Raw genomic sequence first — 18,775 nt, 5'->3', positions numbered from 1 at the left:
TTGTTGTGGCTGTTGTTATGTCTGGCATGTCTTTCTTGATCTCATTCTTTATGGCAGAGAAAAGAAGATGCAGGGGAAACATGTTAAACCCATGGATGGATGGGTGGATGGCTGCAAGGGTGAATGGATAGATGGACAGATGGGTGAATGGATAGACGGAAAGATGGATGAATGGATGGATGGATAGATGGAGGGATAGATGGATGAATGGATGGACGGATGATGGATGAAATGAATGGAGGAATGCATGGGTAGGTGAATAGATGGGTTGATAGATGACCGACTGGCTGGATGGAAGATTGGATGGGTAGATGAAGGATGGATGATAGATAGACGGGTGAGTGGATGGATATATAGATGGATGGATGGCAGGTGGACAGGTGGGTGAATGGGCAAATTGATAGATGGGCAGATGGGTGGATGAGTAGAGAGAAGGATGGATGGATGAATAGATGAATGAAAATATGGGTGGGTGAAAAAGATGGGTGGATGGATGCATGGGTGGAAGGACAGATGAGTAAATGGATGATGGATGGGTGAATGAGTAGGTGCATGGGCACATGGGTAGGTAGAAGAACAAGTGAATGGGTGAGTGGGTAGATGGATGGATGGATTAGTGGATGAATGAATGACTGATAGGTAGGTAGAGAGATAACATTTGAAACCCTTATTTGAAAAGACAAATGTGCTCTACCTGAAGGTTAAATGATGATCATAGGAAACAACTGTAGGATGGAAAATGTATAGGTGGCTTTAGAAATGGAATAAACCTTGGATGTCAGCTAAGTCACCTTTCCAATCAAGACCTGGGTTTTCTCAACATCTTCTCTGCCAGGCAGTCCCCAGCCTCTGCCATGTGCACCCACCACAATGGGGAGCTAGCTGCCCCTCCAGGCTAACTCCCCTTATAGAAGAGCTTAGAGAAGCAGAAAGGCCTTCTTCATAATTAGCTGACATTTATATCCCTAAAATTTCCATCACTGCCCCAGTTTCCACTGTCTTATCCACGACAACCTTGCAGATATCTGATGATTATGATCAGGTAAACACAAAATATCACCAATCCAGGCTAAATAGCCTTAGGCTTCTGACACGGAGTCTTGCAGGCCATGGTGGGGATTTGGGTTTTACCACGGAACAGGGTAAAGCTGGTGAAGGCTTTTCCGCACAAGTGGTCCAACCGGATTCACTGAAAAGGTACCTCTGGCTGGTGTGTGAATGGACTGGACGGTCAGGGATGGACGTGAAGTTGGCGGCAGAGGCCAAGAAAGAAATGGCAATGGCTGAGATTCAGGTGCTGTTGATGAGATGGGAAGAGGTGGAGAGCTCCAGGAAGGAGAGGGGAGAAGTCCCACGTAGGGACCAGTGTGCAGGTGAGGAGAGGCTGCATTAGGATGGCACCGCAATTCAGCCGCCTGTTTGTAGTAAACACCATGTTTACCACACGTGACACTGTATAAATGGATTTCTGGTTATGGACAGATGTACCCTCTGGGAATGTCAGCTGCCCAGCACTGAGACGGAGAACTGCATGTGTTTCCTGTGACTGCTGCTGTAACAAAGTACCACAAAGTGGGTGGCTTCAACCAACAGAAATGTGTCACTCGGAGACCAGAAGGCCGAGATGAAGGTGTTGGCTCATGCAAATGGTAGGCAGCTGTGCCAGGAAATTAAGGTCCTCAGGAGCATCCTCCAGCCGGCAAGGGCTGCTGGTGGATAAAAACCCCAAGGTGAGGGAGGTAGCAGGGAGGGTCTGCAGCCTTAGATGAGGATTCTTGTGACTCAACTCTGAACCAACTAGAGGATGCATCTTTGGGGTACTCTGCTCTCCTGCAGAAGTTCTCAAACTATTAAACATCAGAATGTACAAGAACGATCTGAAGACACAAAATGCAGCTCCCCAGGCCTGCTCTCAGGTTCTGGTTCAGAAGGTGTGGCTTAGGGAGATGTGCTTGTTTCCTAGGGTACTTTCCTATGTAGCCAAGTACTATCAGCTGGATGGCTTAGAACAACACTTATTCCCTCCCAGTTCTGGAGGCCAACAGTCTAAAGTCAAGGTGTTGGCAGGGATGGTTCCTCCTGCGGGCTGTGAGGGAGGATCTGTTCCATGCCAGCTTGGTGTTGCCAGCAACCCTTGGTATTCCTTAGCTTATAGCTGCATCATTTCAGTGTGTGCCTCTCTTCACATGGTGTCCGTCCTGTGTCTATGTCAAGATTTCCCTCTTCTTATGAATATACCAGTCATGTTGGATCAAGGCCTACCCTAACAGCCTCACCTTAGTGAGGTTACAACTGCAAAGATTACACTTCCAAGTAAGGTCACACTCACTGGTCCCAGGAGTTACGACTTCAACATAGTTTTGTGAGGGGACACAATTCCACCCATAACAGCAACCCTGAAGGTACTGCAGTCCCTCTCCATCCATGACAACATCCAAGTAGAAATGGGTTGGCCATCCATTAGGCATACCAGAGACTATTCCTGCTCTAGCTGAGAATTTGGGCCAGACGACCACTAAGATCCTGTGCAGTATCCAGATTCTAAGATTCTGTTTTCCTGGGAAGGTATAAATCGCTTTATCCTCAGGTTAGCTCTTAGCTCATGAGCTGGGAAAATGTTCTCTCCCCTAAGAAAGGTAAGGCCCTGGTAAAGTCTTTTCCTCTGGAGAGAAAAGGGGCATTTGGTAAAAACGAGGGAAATCTGAACAGACTGTGAACTTTAGCTAATAATAATGTATCAATATTGGATCATTCACTGTAACAAATGTAGCATGCTAATATAAGACATGAGTACTAGGGTAAACTGGGTAGGGGAGATAATGGGAACTCTCTCTGTGTTCTCCTCTCAATATTTCTACAAATCTAAAACTGTGCTAAAATATAATCTATTAAGTAAACAAAAAGTAGAGCTGGACTCCTTAGTATGTGCCTGTTACAAATGAGGCCCACCCTCTCTTCAGCACTGAGATGCCAAGAATCTGGAGCTGCAACGGGAACTTGAAACAAGAGGTTGAAAACAGGCCATGCACGGTGGTTCATGCCTGTAATCCCACCACTTTGGGAGACCGAGACAGACAGATCACCTGAGGTCAGGAGTTCGAGACCAGCCTGGCCAACATGGTGAAACCCTGTATGTGCTAAAAATACAAAAAGTAGCCGGACGTGGTGGTATGTGCCTGTAATCCTAGCTACTCAGGAGGCTGAGGCAGAAGAATCGCTTCAACCTGGGAGGCGGAAGTTGCAGTGAGCCAAGATTGTGCCACTGCACTCCAGTCTGGGTAACAGAGTGAGACTTCGTCTCAAAAAAAAAGAGGTTGAAAACAGCCTATATATCCTATAGGGAGAAGAGGGAGCCTGGAGTCAGTCCTGGAGCCCAGGGAAGGCCCCGCGGCGGAAACTGCAATTTTTGAGGGGTCTCTCAGAAGCTCCTCTTTGAGCGAAGAGGGGCACACATGAATTTCTCTGGGTTCTGGAATCCACATGCCAGAGTGGACCTCTCACTGGAGATGCCTCTTCCTTGCATTTACATCCTTGAGGTTTCAACTTAGCAGTCAGCTTCTCCGTTCCCTAAGGCAACTCTGCCCACCTGCCCTTCCCTTGCATTTCCAAGGGTTTCCTCCAATCCTTGGTGGGCAACAGCAGTGCAGGCCTGGAGCCCAGGGGCATCACTGCGGGGGTGGCTGGAGTTTTGCTGATGTTTTCTGAATTCCACCCGGTGCCTGGAGTGAGGAGAATCCTATGGACTGTGCCGTTGAGGAAACTTGGAACCCAGGCTTGGCCTGGGCGTGCGGGGCATGGTTAATCTGTGTCCAGGAGTGCAAGAGCACCATTCCAGGCCGCTGAAGGAAGCCACTCTGTCGTTGAGTCGGGCCCCGCTGGCCACAACTGAGCAGAGTAAACAGTTGGGGACGGAGTGAGACACATGCTGAGTGTCACGGGCGGGGTGGAAGCTGCCATTGCAATGGTGGTTCCACCTTGCGCTGCACCCTGCACCATGCCTCTCGGCACATGAGCCCTCTCTCCCTGCAAACAGTGGGCATTGACAGGCTCCCTGCTTTTCTTGGCTTCCTCCCCAGCACCCACCCTACATCATGCCTAGCGCTGAGGGAGAGCACAGTAAACACTTGCCAAAAGAACAGAAGGTGTTTGTCAGACAGAACTCCTCAAGAAACCCTCACCTTGCTGGAAGGTGACAGTGAGAGTTGCCGTGGGAACCCAGCAGGCGTTCCCTCTGCTCTGCTCTCCAGCGGCCCCTTTACAAACTCCATAAGAACCCCGCCATGTCGGGTGCTGCACAGGAACCCACCACCTCTCAGGAAATCCAGAAGCGAGGATCAGGTTTGAGGACAGGGCTGCTGTCCACCTTAGCTGACCTTTGCTCCTGCCAACCATCTGGTGCTCCAGGTGAACTCTGATACTGATCCTTCCAGAAAGGTAGAAGGGCCTGGACACGGGTTATCTGTATCATGGGGCTGGAGTGAGGAGAGATTCAAGGGTCCACGAGGACCTTCTTTCAGAGAGTAAGGCCTCTTCCCCACCACCACCCACGTGTCCAGTCTCCTGCACATATTCCTCTGGCACTCGTTCCCCCTGCTGGAAATGCCCCATGCACATTCTGACAAGTCCTAATGGCCCTTGAGACCCAGCCCAGACGTGCTTTCTGAGGTTCACCTGGTGCCACCAGGCCTGCGCCACCAAAGGGACAGGATTTGATATGGGAAACAGTCACAGTCCAAGCATCATAGACCGTGCTGAGAGCCTTGGAGGGAGAGCACGCACGCACAGTCCCTGGCATGGACCAAATGCTTAATCCATATGGAAGAAGAAATGGAAGGAAGAGAAGGAAGGGAGGGAGGAAGGGAGAAAGAAAAGAAGAGAGGGAGGGAGGGGGTCAGAGTTTTAAAATAGCTTAGAACTTGGAAGGGAAAGAGATGGGCATTATTTTTAAGCCTTGTAAAACTGACCACCACCCCACAAGGACCTCCAGTGGAATATCTCACAACGGGTCATGAAGTGAGATGATTCAATTCCAGAAGTATTTCCTGAGCATCTGCCATGTGCAAGGAACCACGTCTATCCCACTGAACCCTGAGGGAAGCTGGGGAGGTGGGGGAGCTGCGCTCTGGTCTCAGAGAAGTGCTGCCTCCACGCAGACCTCAGGCCCTTCCCTCTTTGTGAGTCTCCTCTTGCATGATCCAAGAAGAATCTCCACCAAATGGTCTGCAAACAGCCAGGAAGCACCAGAGGATGCCCCGGCCTTGGAGTCAGAAGACCTGGGTTTGAGCCCTGGACCAACCATTGCTGATGGAGAGGTAACCGTTCCCAGCATTCCCGTGTCTAAAAACACCCCTCAGCTCCTCGGAAACATTCCAGAAACCATTCTCTGACACACCCCTTCGAGTCCTCTAACCCACTGACCTCCTCCTTTTACTTCTTCTCAAGGCCTCTCAAGTCTCCACTTCCTTCCTCATCCTCTTGAGATGTTGTGATCACTTCCACCCAAAGATTTGTAGCCCTAATTCCTGGAACCTGGAAATGTGACCCTCAAAGGGAAAAGGGCCTTTGCAGATATAATTAAGTGAAGGATCTCCACACGAGGAGACTATGCTGGATTATCCAGTGAGCCCTAAATCCAGTCCCGAGTGGCCTCCTAAGAGAGAGGCAGAGGGAGATTTCATACATACAGAAGAAGGGGAGGCCACATGCAGGCAGAGACAGAAGTAAGTTGGCCACAAGCCAAGAAGTGCTGTGGTCTTGGAAGCCCCAGAAGCTGGAAGAGGCAGGAACAACCCTCCCAGAGCATTTGAAGGGAGCATGGCCCTGCTGATACCTTGATTTCAGCCCAGAGCAATTGATCTGGGACTCTGGCCTCCAGAACAGTGACAGGGTGAGTTTCTGTTGCGTGAAACCACCAAGGTCAGGGTCATTTGTTACAGCAGCCACGGGATACTAATATAGCTAAGTCCCTATCCCTCTCCCTCTCACCTGGAAAAGCTCTCCAGGCCAGCTCTGGTCCTGGCACCGGGCTAAGGTCAGCACTGCATCCCATTGTATAGATAAGGCAACTGGAGTCACCAACACAGTAAGTGGCAGAGCTAGGACTCAACCCCAGCAGTCAGGCCTGGGTTTTAACCACTGGGCTCTATGCCATGCCCTCCAGTGGCCTCCATGCCTCCATCCAGACCACTGAGACCACTGCAGGCGAAGGCACCTCGTCCAGGCAGGGAGGCCCACCAGCCTCACATGGGCAGTCCATGCTGCTCAGCAAGTCTGGGTTTCTCTAGTAGGCCCCCTCCCCATGGTCAGGACTGTTTCACACTTTTCTACATTCCCACCTTTTCCTCCCCTGTTGTCCTCACCTTGAACTTCATTGAGAAGCATCTGACAGGTTCATCCCATGTTCTCTCCCCAAGTCACACACCTGCTACATCTACATAGACTCTGCCATCCTTCCTATCATGACAGATGATGGCCCAACTCTTGTCCAGTCCTTCCATCAAACAGAATCTCCCTGCAAGGGTGTCCCAGCCACAGGACATCCTTGGAAGAAGCTGGGTAGCCTGAAGGACCACATCACATCTGGAAACATGTTGTGTTGTCTTCTGGTTTCAGTAATGCTGCACCTCCTCCTAGTCTTTGCTATCAAGTACCTTATAGCCTCAAGTTTTCTCTGCAGGTGATTTTCAATTATAGCATTCCACCAAGTGTAATGTGTACCTACTGTGTAGTGGCACCTGCTGTGCCAGGCACTGTTGGAGGCACTGGGGATGAATCAGCGAGCAAGACAGAAGGTCCCTGCACTCACAGAACTTACTGCCCAGGTGGGTAAGACGAAATACAACAACATTAATTTGAAAACATAAGGTAGTTTCCGGCAGCCTTGAGTGTTGTGAAGAAAATTAGAATTTCAGGATAAAGAATGGAGGCAGTGTTGCTGCAGGGAAGGCCCCTCACTGGCTCTAATGACTCTTCAATCTCTGTGCCGTCTACACCTCCCACCCTGGCCTGGTCCTCTTTTGAGTCCTCAAATGTCCACATCCCTTCCTACCTCCTATGCATGCTGCCCACTCCAAAATGCTCATCACCAGCTCTCAGCTTAACAAGCCTCCCTTAGAAGCATCCTCTCCAAGATTCTTTAACAGAGCCCCTTGTCCCTTCATAGCTCTGACCACAGTGTAGAATCAAAGAATTAGCAGTGTACGGAGTTGTGTGTGCTTGTGTAAGCTCTATAAGGACAAAAACCAAGACACTTGCTAGTGTGCGGCAAACGAGAGTCTTGGATCTACCACAGTGCTTGGTGCAGAAGGAGCCCTCAGCAAGAATCTGTTGGATTCATCAATCCATTAATTACTTTTTAAAAAGTACTGCATGCATGAACCAGCAACCCAATCAAAGAACAAGTGAACAAAAGAATCTTGGATGAGTTGTTTAATATCCCTGGGCTTCAGGTTTTTAGAGATGAGGAACAAAATCATTTCTCTAAAGTGTTTACAACGAATAAAAAGAGTAGAAGTTGTAAAAATATACCATATGGTTGGCACATAAAAAACTACTAAACACACATATTTAAAAGCCTCAATTCGACAAATACTCATGAAACACTTACTTTGTACAAACACAGTTTCAAGACAGTTTAGAGGCAATGTTGGTAGCATCTAGAAAGAGTCCTAAGCTTGTTCTAATAATAGAGGAAACAGACATAGATCTGAACTTCTTTTTTTGCCTTACTTTCTTTGACTCTCTGAAACATCTAAGCTCAGTCTTTTTAAAAAGCTGTTTGGTCAATAGAAGAAAAGATTGAAAACATTCAGGCCTAAGCCAAATCCATTACTACCTGTGTGACCTTAGGCAAAAACCAATAAGCCTTTCTGAACCTCAGCTTCCTGGTCTAAAATGGGAGAGTTGTGAGAATTAAATAAGATCACAGGCGAGAGGTGTGTGGAGTGGTCAGGCCTAGAGTAAGGCTGGAGCTAAAACACGATCGGCACTCCATGCCCCTAGAAGCTTCCAGAACCAGCCGGTCCTGCCTAGTTCCTCCTTCCTCCTGGTCCCAGCATGTGCTGAGACTGAGTCCACCTCCATTATGACCACAGTCAAGGAGCCTGATAAAAATCAAAGGAAATAGTCCTTCCTCAAATCCTCTCTGTAAGACAGCCTATGAATAAGCAATGTAAAAACCACCACACACACCTAGGAAATGCTCTTTGTCAAAAATAACTCAGCAGGATAGAGCAAAGTTATGGCTTTGAAATGAGGGGGTAATCAAGTCACCTAATGGCATATTTCGAATCCCAGCTAAGCTTCATGTTAGAATTACAAATGGGATAACTGATTTGCCAGAGAAAAATGCTATTTTTAGTGGGGAGTGTGTCACAGATTTCCACGCATACTAAGCTCCTGCCATTCTGAGTGACATTTTCTTTCTGGGAGCATCTAAGCAGGACTATACAGCAAGATGGAAAGATTAAAAGTAATTGGCAATGCTATCATTGAAAAAAAAAAAAAAAAGACTGGGTTTCTAAAACTAGTGTCCAACCACAATGCCTGAAACAGAACTGGAGTTCAATAAATATTGAATGTTGGGACAGGAGGGAGGCTGGGAAGCTGGGGGAGAGGAAGAGAGGAGTGAATTTAGCTCAGAAGCTGAACACTCTCAGTGCATGCTTGATAATCAATGCTAAACACTCTTCAGGCAAAATAAGACAAGCTCCCAAGGAAAATGAATATAAAATTCCAGAGGTGCAAGAACAAAACCATTATAAACTTCAACATTCCTATTGTACTCAAGCATCAAGACTGGCAAACCGCAGCGGCTGCTTATAATTTCATATAATGTAGGGATAAAGACTGGGCTTCTTATGCCCCATTACTTTTTGAATAAAAAACAAAGACAGGAGGATTAATACTTTCCTATTTTAAAGTACTAATTACTTTAATCGGAAGGTTATGGAGTACCACATACTTGCAAATTAAATATCCAGGTGCTGATTGCATGATCCAAATCTTTTCACTCTACTTGTCATTTTCATGTTTTGTAAGAAAACAGATTTTTAGCTCTGAAGTCATTTGATAATTAGCTGCTCACACCACTTAATATAGTAAGTGACATTTATGAACCTCTGCCAATAACTTCGCCTTCCACTGCTCGTCCATTTCTCCCTACTACTTCAGACAAGGTGGCAAATTTTAATTTGTTTTTTTTTTTTTTTTTTTTTTTTTTTTGAGACAGAGTCTCGCTCTGTCACCCAGGCTGGAGTGCAGTGGCCAGATCTCAGCTCACTGCAAGCTCCGCCTCCCGGGTTTACGGCATTCTCCTGCCTCAGCCTCCCGAGTAGCTGGGACTACAGGCGTCTGCCACCTCGCCCGGCTAGTTTTTTTTTGTATTTTTTTTAGTAGAGACGGGGTTTCACCATGTTAGCCAGGATGGTCTCGATCTCCTGACCTCGTGATCCACCGGTCTCGGCCTCCCAAAGTGCTGGGATTACAGGCTTGAGCCACCGCGCCTGGCCGCAAATTTTAATTTGTAATCCTTGGCATTCCGATTAGGGAATTAAGTGAAAATGAAGAATGGCATCTGGATGGCTGCACAAGGCTTAATTAACCAAGCCATACAACTGGCACCCAGAAATGGATGAATAAGCCCTGACTCCCCTCTTGGTACAAGGTCAGCCCTGCACTTACGAGGCTCCAGGCCTGGCTCTTCACCAGGCACCCAGTGAAGGAGCATCCATTCAAACAAGAGGGGAATCCCTTTCTTCTGAAAACAGTCATTGAGCTCACAAAGTGGAATGAGTCAGACATAGCGGGGCTCTTCTCTCAGGCCAGTAGGTAGTTGCTCCTGAAAAGCATGACACAGAGCTGCTTCTCGTTCTACCTAGGATCTACCTCTTTGTGTCACAGGACACCATTTCTCGGACCCAGGGAGGATCAGGAAGCTGCTCAGTTTTGCTCCCCAGGTCTCCCAAGTTCAGTATGCTTTCAATTTTCTTTAGAAAGACTCAAGGAAGGGCAAATCACCCTGACCACTTCTCTTTAGGGTCTGCTAATCTGACCAGGGCTCACAGCAGCTATTAGCATAAGGACACGTCCCTATCACAAGTCTCTTTCACATCATTACACATGACAGGATCCCGAGGCTTTAGGTTATGGGTTCCCCGTTTGAGAGATGAGAAAACTGGGCTCAGAGAACGTCTGTAAATTATAAAAGTGCCTGAGCCTAAACAGTGAGCAAGCTCAAGTCCCATTCTTCACTCACCAGATGTATTGCTGTGGGTAAACCTCTCAACCTAGCTGAGCCTCAGCTGCTTCAACTATCAAACACTGAAAATAAGATGCCATACCAAAAAGCAGTATGATGAGCACCAAATTAAATAAGGGGTGTGCACATTTCTAAAAGTGACATAAACATAAGGTATTTTATCTGAAAACATAAGGCATTATAGTTTATCGTTATCTTGATGATTCCAAATTCCCAGAAATTACCCTCCAGTGGGCAGTGAGTGGGCAGAGAGCTACAAATCTTGAACCTAGAATAAAAAAGGTTTCCTGTAAATGACATCCAATACAAAGAGTTCACATTTGGCCCCATTATTAATCATCAGCAGTCTAACAAGAAAGCAAAGCATGTTAAAATAAAAATAACCAGATACAACCAAATAAGAATTTGATTTGGGAGAAATGAAGCCCAGCTTTGAATGATCTCAATCTCTGATTGGATTAATATAATCCATAATTATGCTACTAGCCTCTTAGAAGAAGATAACATCACCCTCGTCCTCAGATTGTCTTTTCAACTTCATATACAATGTCTAGCACATAATAAAAAATACACAGAGATATGAGACAAGAAAACACGATCAAACACTGAGTGGTATGCTAGATAACAGACACAGAATGAGGATACAGATAATAACGTCTTCAGACAGCAACTTTAAAATAATTTTGTTTGAGAGTAAATTTAAAAAATAAGATTGAGATTTTTGGCCAAAAAAAAGGAAAACATGAAGAAGTCATCTTAAATATCTGTTGAAAGGAAAAAAGGAATGGTAAGGCCATGCTGATGAACCTTATCTAGTTAAGGTTACCTATTAGACTGTGAACCATGTGTCCATCCAGGAGAAATCTTAGACAATGATTAAGAGCCTGGACCACAGAGCAGATGATCTGAGTTTAAAATCTGACCCTATCATTTACTAGTATACGCCCTTGGGCAAGTGACTTAACCTCTCTCAAGTTCTCATCCATAAGATGTTACAGAGAGCAATACCTACTTCATAGGCTTGTTAAGAGGATTATACGAGTTAGTTCTGTAAAGTTCTTAAACAGTGTCTGGTACTATCTGCTATTGCACATAGGAAGTATGATGTTAATATTCATTAACTACATAAGAAGAACTGAATTCAGTTCAGCATACAGTCACATCACCTGGTCTGGCCTTTCTCCCCTGCTGCCTCTTCTTTATTTTCTATACTTAATACCCCAATCTGCACATCAGCCACACTTGGCTACTGACATGTCACCAAACGCACCTTGCTCCTTTCACATCCTTACATCTGCCCTTTCTTTCCTCTGTCTGAAAATTGTTTCCATGCTTAATCAATTTGGAAAGCTTCTTCATAAGCTTTCAGAATCAATTCAGATTCTCTCCCTCTTAACTGAGTACTAGACTTAATACCTGGATGATGAAATAATCTGTACAACAAACTCCTGTGACATGAGTTTACCTATATAACAAGCCTATACACATATCCCTAAACTTAAAAGTTAAAAATAAATAAAAATTTTTTAAAAAAATAATTAGTTCAGCCCGGGCACGGTGGCTCACGCCTGTAATCCCAGTACTTTGGGAGGCTGAGGCGGGCAGATCACGAGGTCGGGAGATCAAGACCATCCTGGCTAACACGATGAAACCCCGTCTCTACTAAAAATACAAAAAAATTAGCCGGACGTGGTGGCGGGCACCTGTAGTCCCAGCTACTCGGGAGGCTGAGGCAGGAGAATGGCGAGAACCCGGGAGGCGGAGCTTGCAGTGAGCCGAGATCGCGCCACTGCACTCCAGCCTGGGCGACAGAGCGAGACTCCGTCTCAAAAAAAAAAAAAAATAGTTCAATGCCATCTCCTCTGGGAAGCATTTCTATGACTTTCTCAGAAGTAATTACTTCCTCCTCTGTGCTCTGCCAGCCCTGACCTTCCCATTAGCATGGTGGTCACCCAATTTTGTGGTCACTTCTGTTTACATTTCAGTCTTTCCCACTAGATCAGACTTCCTTAGAGCAGGAAGTATGGCTTCTACACTTCTTTTCCTAGATGCCAAACATTCAGTGCATAGCCGTTGTTGAATTATGACTACAGAGTGACAAATGATTAACTGAATGAATGAAATATACTCAGTGTTTGGTCTTACGTCACTGTCATTAAAACATTCATCACATCTGTGGAAGTATAATGGGATTTAGAATTCTTACTCTTCTAAGGCTCGAAGCATGCTACCAGGGTCCTCGGAAGACAGAATGTCTATCATTTGGTCGTTAAGGGAAAGGTCCTCATTCACGCCATCAGCTGAGGTGAACGGCAAGGGTTCCAGCTTGCTGTCGTACTGCCAAACCTTCAGGAGAATTGCAGAAATATTAATTGATTGGGCCTTCTTGTAAATTCCATGTGCTGAGAAAGCCAGGAGGGAAGGCCAGGGGTCTGCAGTCAGAGTACCCAATCAGCCCCATCACTGTAAACACGGTAAACTCAAACTTTTGCAAATGTCCCTGAGCCTCCGTTTTCTCTGCAAAGAAATGGGATCGTAATTCCAATAGCCCTGCGTGAGGACACTGTGTGAGTAAAGTGGAACAATGGAAAGAAAGAACTTTTCAACCTGTAAGACCTATAAAATATTTCACTGTCATCATCTTTATCATTATCAGGTAGAGGAGACCTCACAACGGGTATGGTGGATCTCGACATCAGAGATCTGGTTGGTTTCTAATCAGAATACAGGATTGGGCGGGGCGTGGTGGCTTACACCTGTAATCATAGCACTTTGGGAGGCTGAGGTGGGTGGATCACTTGAGGTTAGGAGTTTGACACCAGCCTGGCCAACATGGTGAAACCCCGTCTCTACTAAAAATACAAAAATTAGCCAGGCGTGGTGGCAGGCGCCTGTAATCCCAGCTACTCAGGAGGCTGAGGCAGGAGAATCGCTTGAACCCAGGAGGTGGAGGGTGCAGTGAGCCAAGATTGTGCCACTGCACTCCAGCCTGGGCGACACAGTGAGACTCTGTCTCAAAAAAAATAAAGGAAAAGAATATAGGACTGTGAGTTGGAAGTGACATTAAAGATAACTACGCCCAACCCTCTGATTGGATAAGAGATAGATCTGTTTCATCTCCAATATCATTAACACTGCAAAAATGCATGATAGTTATAGCTAACCTATACTAATTTTTGTCCCTGTGGCAGATACTATTTTCAGTGCTTTCCTTGTGTTATCATGAAGCTGTTACAACAAGGAAGTGTTGGTGCCCCCACTTTACAAATAGGAAAACTGAGGCTCACAGAAGTGAAATAATGTTATTGAAGGCCACACAGCTCAAAAGAGTCCGGTTGATTTTTGATCCCAATCCAACTCTGAAGGCTGCCTTCTGTTTTACAGCAGACCACTGACAAAAAAATAAAGAAAAATGTGAAAAGAGTTCATTCTGCGATGCCAGGAAATAAGTACTGCAAGGGTCTTTAGGCCTTAAATCAAATTCATACTCTTGCTTTCTTCTGTGCAGTTCTCATGATCTGCCCTAATCTCTGGGAAATGAATCCTGCTCCGACATCAAAGCAGCGGGTGCGTTTAGTTCCTCTGATTGATAACAGCTTTGGGAGAATCAGTACGAGGTCTGATTAGATGGGCCCTTTTTCTTCTCACTTTTGCCCGCCAAGGAGACTGCGGGCTGACCTCATTTTGAAATGACAATCCTCTCCTCCAAGAAGCAGGGACAAAATGCATAACAGGCACCTCACCTAGGCTGGGGTGGAATTTTCAGCCTCCAGGGAGAGGGGGTCCCCAGAAGCTGGGTCCCAGCCTGTGCCTGGCCATGTTAAGCAAGTTGTTTAACCTCATGGACCTCAGTGTTTTCAAGCTAAAGTGAGGGAGAAAGATGACATATGTTCCTGCCAAGGTGGTGCACCTCTGGGTGACAATGAGTCACAGCAGGGGCCCTGGCATAGTTGGTTCTTTGCCATGTCCCCTCCTTGAGCACTGCAGTGCCCACCAACCCAAGACCCACCAGCCAACACCCCCAGTCCTTCCCTGAACGGTTCATCCCGTCACCCCACACACATCCCGTCACCCACACTCATCCCGTCACCCCACACACATCCCGTCACCCCACACACATCCCGTCACCCACACTCATCCCGTCACCCCACATGCATCCCGTCACCCCACATGCATCCCGTCACCCACACTCATCCCGTCACCCCACACGCATCCCGTCACCCACACGCATCTTGTCACCCACACTTCAACCTCACATCCACCATCTTCCAAACCACCCTCAGGGCAGACTCACCCGATGTCTGGTGAGCATGCTTCCCTTCAGACACTGATAGTGAACCATGAGGAAGAGGGCAGCCCAGGTCAGCACAAGGGAGAGGAGGAAGGCAATGAAGAACCCCGCTGCATGGAGGCCGTGGTGCGGCAGAACCTGCGGAGACAAGAGGAGAGCAGGATTCATGCATGGTCAGACTGCAGGTCTCCCAGGCCACACAGATGATCCAGTGTCAGAGTAGACCAAGCAGGGAGCCAGGGGACTCACTTGCATTTGAGTCCCGCTCTGCCAGCTACCAGCTGGCTGCCTAGAGGCCCTCACTGGTCCTCTCTGAGCCTGAATTTCCTCAGTGCTTGACAAGTCTTTCAAAGAAAGACCTGAGGCATGGTGATTTGCACACAATAGTGCCATCCAGCCCCAAGCCTAGCACATCACAGACACTCAAGAATGTTAAGTTCCCAAATCAAATACATGATAATCCGAAGGATTCGTGGCATTTTTTGAGAATCGTGGGCAGAATTTTGCAAAGGCCAGAGGAAGAACCCATGGCACCCTCACCTTCCCACTACGCTCTATAACTTTAAATAATTAAACCCCAATTTTTATGGTATTACACTTAGAGAAAATCTCTTGTCTTCTGACTAGTGAGATTAGTGGCCCACACTTAACCCCACCCCTCCTTCCCTGCTTCTGCCTTCCAGCATTTATTAGGTTTATAACATATATATTTTGTTCTGCAACCAGAATTCAATTCTGATTATTGTTTATAGGTTAATTCCAGCAACTACAAATTTTAAAAGACAATATTATTATGATTAGGCAAATGTTGCTCACTGCAGAGTAAAGTAATTGGATCCAATCCTGTGTCACTAAATATCTGCCCCTCAAAGGAGTATGTTCCTAATTCAGTCCCTTTTCTCACACTTGATCAATGATTTCAAATCAGGCTACATTTTTAGTTTGCTTCAGTGTGAATTAGCATTTCCTTGTGTGACTTTTTGTTTTTCCTGAAGTTTTTCACGGCCTATCTTTTTTCTTCCTAGCATAAACCCATGTTCTTAATAATACTATCTGTTACAGGGAGTCAAATTTACTTTTTCTTAAAGTCATCATTCCCAGAGTTCTTTGACTTTCTGATTTAATCAGACCTGGCTACTTTCTAGGTTTTCTGGTATCATAGAGAGATTTTCTTTTTCTTCACTGCCTTCTATATTGTCACAGCATTACTCATTGAAGAAAATTTGTTTCTTGGATCCCATTTCTTCCTTTTTCTTGGATAATTCTTTTTTATTTTGATGAAGGATCCTAAGTATCTATTTATTCTCAAGTAAGTTTGTTTAGAGAAGATATTCTTTTCTCACATCTAGCAATACTGTCACTTAGTTCTCAGTTTGATTGATAGTATGGCTGGCTACATAATTCAAGGCTCAAAATAACTTTCCCTCAAAATGTTGATGGTGCCACTCCACTGTCTTCTGACAGAAGTGTGCCTGATAACCTTTTGGAAGGATCTGTTTTTGTTTTCTGGGTGCTTTTTAAGATTTCCCCCTTTTCCCTATAGTTCTGAATATCCTACCATTTAAAAGAAGATTTTTGAATACATTTCTAATAATATATAAAAAGGCTTATATACTAATGTAACTTTGCAAAAAAATACACACAGTATAATCTCCATTTCACTAAAATAAAAATAATGTGCATATATACATATACATGTGTAAATTATAAAGAAAATCCTCCAGAATTTTATTTGAATGTAATTTCTTGACATTTTTCACTTTCTTTATGCTTGTTTTCTAATATTTCTACAATGGGTATGTATTACTTGTGTAATAAGAGACAATAATTATTTTTACTACTATTATGATGATGATTATAAAAAAATGTAAAGGCAACTTTGATAGATGAAAATCACCCAGACTGCTGAGGCTTTGTCAACCCAAATCACAACTCCACTTCTTCCTATTTTCAATCCTGCTCCTTTCCGTTTCCTTTTATAGGGGGTCACTGACTGTACCAAGGGTCCCCAAGGCCACCTGCATACAATCCCACTCACAAGTATGGTTTATTACAGCAAAAAGATACAAAGCAAAGTCAGAAAAGGGAAGAATGTAGTAAAGGCCAAGGTAAACAAGACACATGCTTCCAGACTCCAGAGGAGTCACAAAATACGTGCTTAATCCCCCCAGCGAGGGGTTGTGACAACTCATGTGAAATGTTTTCTACCAGGGAAGCTCATTAGGGACTCGGTGTCCAGGGTTTATATTCAAGGCTGATCACATAGGCACCCTGGCATGTACCAAAATTTCATACTCCAAGAAAAACAGCAAGTAATCAGCATAAACTATACTATATGTAAAAAACAGTTCAGGCACAGGGAGCCATTCTTATCAGTTTTCAGAAGATGGGAATCCTGAAATTCAAGTTTCCAGTCACCAGCCCAGGATCAATCTTGTAAGCAAGTTTTTCTAAGGATAGCAGCCTCCAGCTGGATATGCTAATTCTTCTCTGCACAATGGAAAGCATATTATACCCCAAACTCTGCATCAGCATCTGTCTCCAGAAACGCCAACCTGTGACAATTAGTTTAATTTAAAATGACTCCAGACCACGGGCCACCGAATGTTTTGTTTAGGAGCTAGAAGACAATTAGCCTATTCCTCATTCTTGTGGCCACAAAGCAGATTGTAGTCAAGGTTACATTTTTTCTGGCAGACCAATGAGGCCACCGTGACCTTCTAGACTGTCAAAGTTAAGTTAGGTCAAAAATAGGAGCTTCAGTTCAAATGTTTATTGAAACCTGAATCGAAGTGTGATGCCACTTATAACTTGCCTTTGATAAATCAGCCTCTGTCCACAGAGGCTGTTATCAGAGACTATCAGAGAACCAATTATGTTTTCTTGCTCTAACATCCTCCTGATCCTAAATCTTGAATTTTGATTAGCACCAAAATGAAATCCAAGTACTCCATTTGTTCTGGACATGTCCCTCTGCTCCCTGAGCCCCGACTGTGTACGTGCTAGACAAGAAAAGAATCGATAAGCTGAATAAACATAAATAGCATTGCATGGAGGTTATGTCAAAATATTGATGGAAAGGAAACTAAAAAAAATCTGTCTGTAAAAGAACACAGTAGTTAAAGATCAGCAATCTGTTTTCAAGATTGTTAATCCCCTTTACCTTCAAAGAAGGCAAAAATTTGTCTTTTCATCTTTGAGAAGAAGGAATGGGAGGTAAAGGGGATTAACACTTTTGATTACCTACAATACGCCAACCTCTGGGCGAGGTAAATGTAGTGAGTTGAGTTGAGTTGTACCCTCCAAAAAGACATGTTGAAGTCCTAACCTCAATACCTATGAACGTGACCTTATTTAGAAATTTTCTTTGTAGATGTAGTCAAGTTAAGATGAGGTCATACTGGGTCACAGTGAGTCCTAAATCCAATGATTGTGTCTTCACGAGGAGAGGGAGATTGTAGACACACACAGAGAAGATGGCCATGTGAAGATGGAGGCAGATACTGAGTGATGCAGCTATAAGCCAAGGATTTCAAGGAATGTCAAGGATTACTGGAGCCACCAGAAGGTAAGAGGCAAAGGAAGATGTTTCTCCAGGGTCTTTAGAAAGAGCATGGCCCTGCCTGCCAACACCTTAATTTCAGAATTCCAGCCTGCAGAACTGTGAGAAAATTAAATTGTTGTTTTAAGGTACCAAGCTTGTGGAGATTTATTATGGCAGCCTGAGGACACTAACACAATGCTTCATAAACTTTATTTCATTCAATCTTCTGTAATCCCGTGGAACACGTATCATCCCTGTTCTACTGATAGACAAATGGAGATACAAACAGATTAAAAAATTAATTGAAGTTCACAGCTAAAACAGAATTAGCTCTGCTGGACTCCAATGTCTACGTTTGCCCCACTAAAGCTGGACACTACTTACTGTCCAGGGGGCTGCATGTTTTTCTAAAATGTTTTTAATCCTAATCTCCCATACCATGGTAGAAGTTAGTTGTATGATTGACATTACATATGGGCAGCATCACTCTACTGTAAAAGGCAGGAAAAGAACTCTCTCGTATGTTCCTTCTCCCCTTCTATCTCCCTGCCTCCCTCCTTCCTACTTCATGAAGTGGAAATGGACAGCTGAGTCAGGCTGTCTTCCTCTTTCCACTTCCACCTTCTAAATCCACATCTTGAGATCTTCCTTTCATTTTGCCACAAGGGCATTACCAAGAGAA

At 45.0% G+C, this 18,775-nt stretch overlaps 1 protein-coding gene across 2 annotated transcripts in view; it reads right to left on the bottom strand.

Annotated features, from left to right (window-relative positions):
- EVC2 (EvC ciliary complex subunit 2) overlaps positions 1-18,775 on the bottom strand; it is a 146,331-nt gene that overhangs the window by 89,294 nt on the left and 38,262 nt on the right. For both annotated transcript variants that reach the window (XM_025386758.1, XM_025386757.1), the window contains exons 8-9: positions 14,553-14,687; positions 12,465-12,604 (exon numbers count right to left, since the gene is read on the bottom strand). In XM_025386758.1, the coding sequence (XP_025242543.1) occupies positions 12,465-12,604; positions 14,553-14,687 (275 nt within the window). The remainder of the gene's footprint in view (positions 1-12,464; positions 12,605-14,552; positions 14,688-18,775) is intronic.

This window comes from Theropithecus gelada, chromosome 5, assembly GCF_003255815.1.
Source record: "Theropithecus gelada isolate Dixy chromosome 5, Tgel_1.0, whole genome shotgun sequence".
NCBI lineage: Eukaryota > Metazoa > Chordata > Mammalia > Primates > Cercopithecidae > Theropithecus > Theropithecus gelada.
The sequence above is the reverse complement of the archived record's forward strand: the minus strand, read 5'-3'. Positions and strand labels throughout refer to the sequence as shown.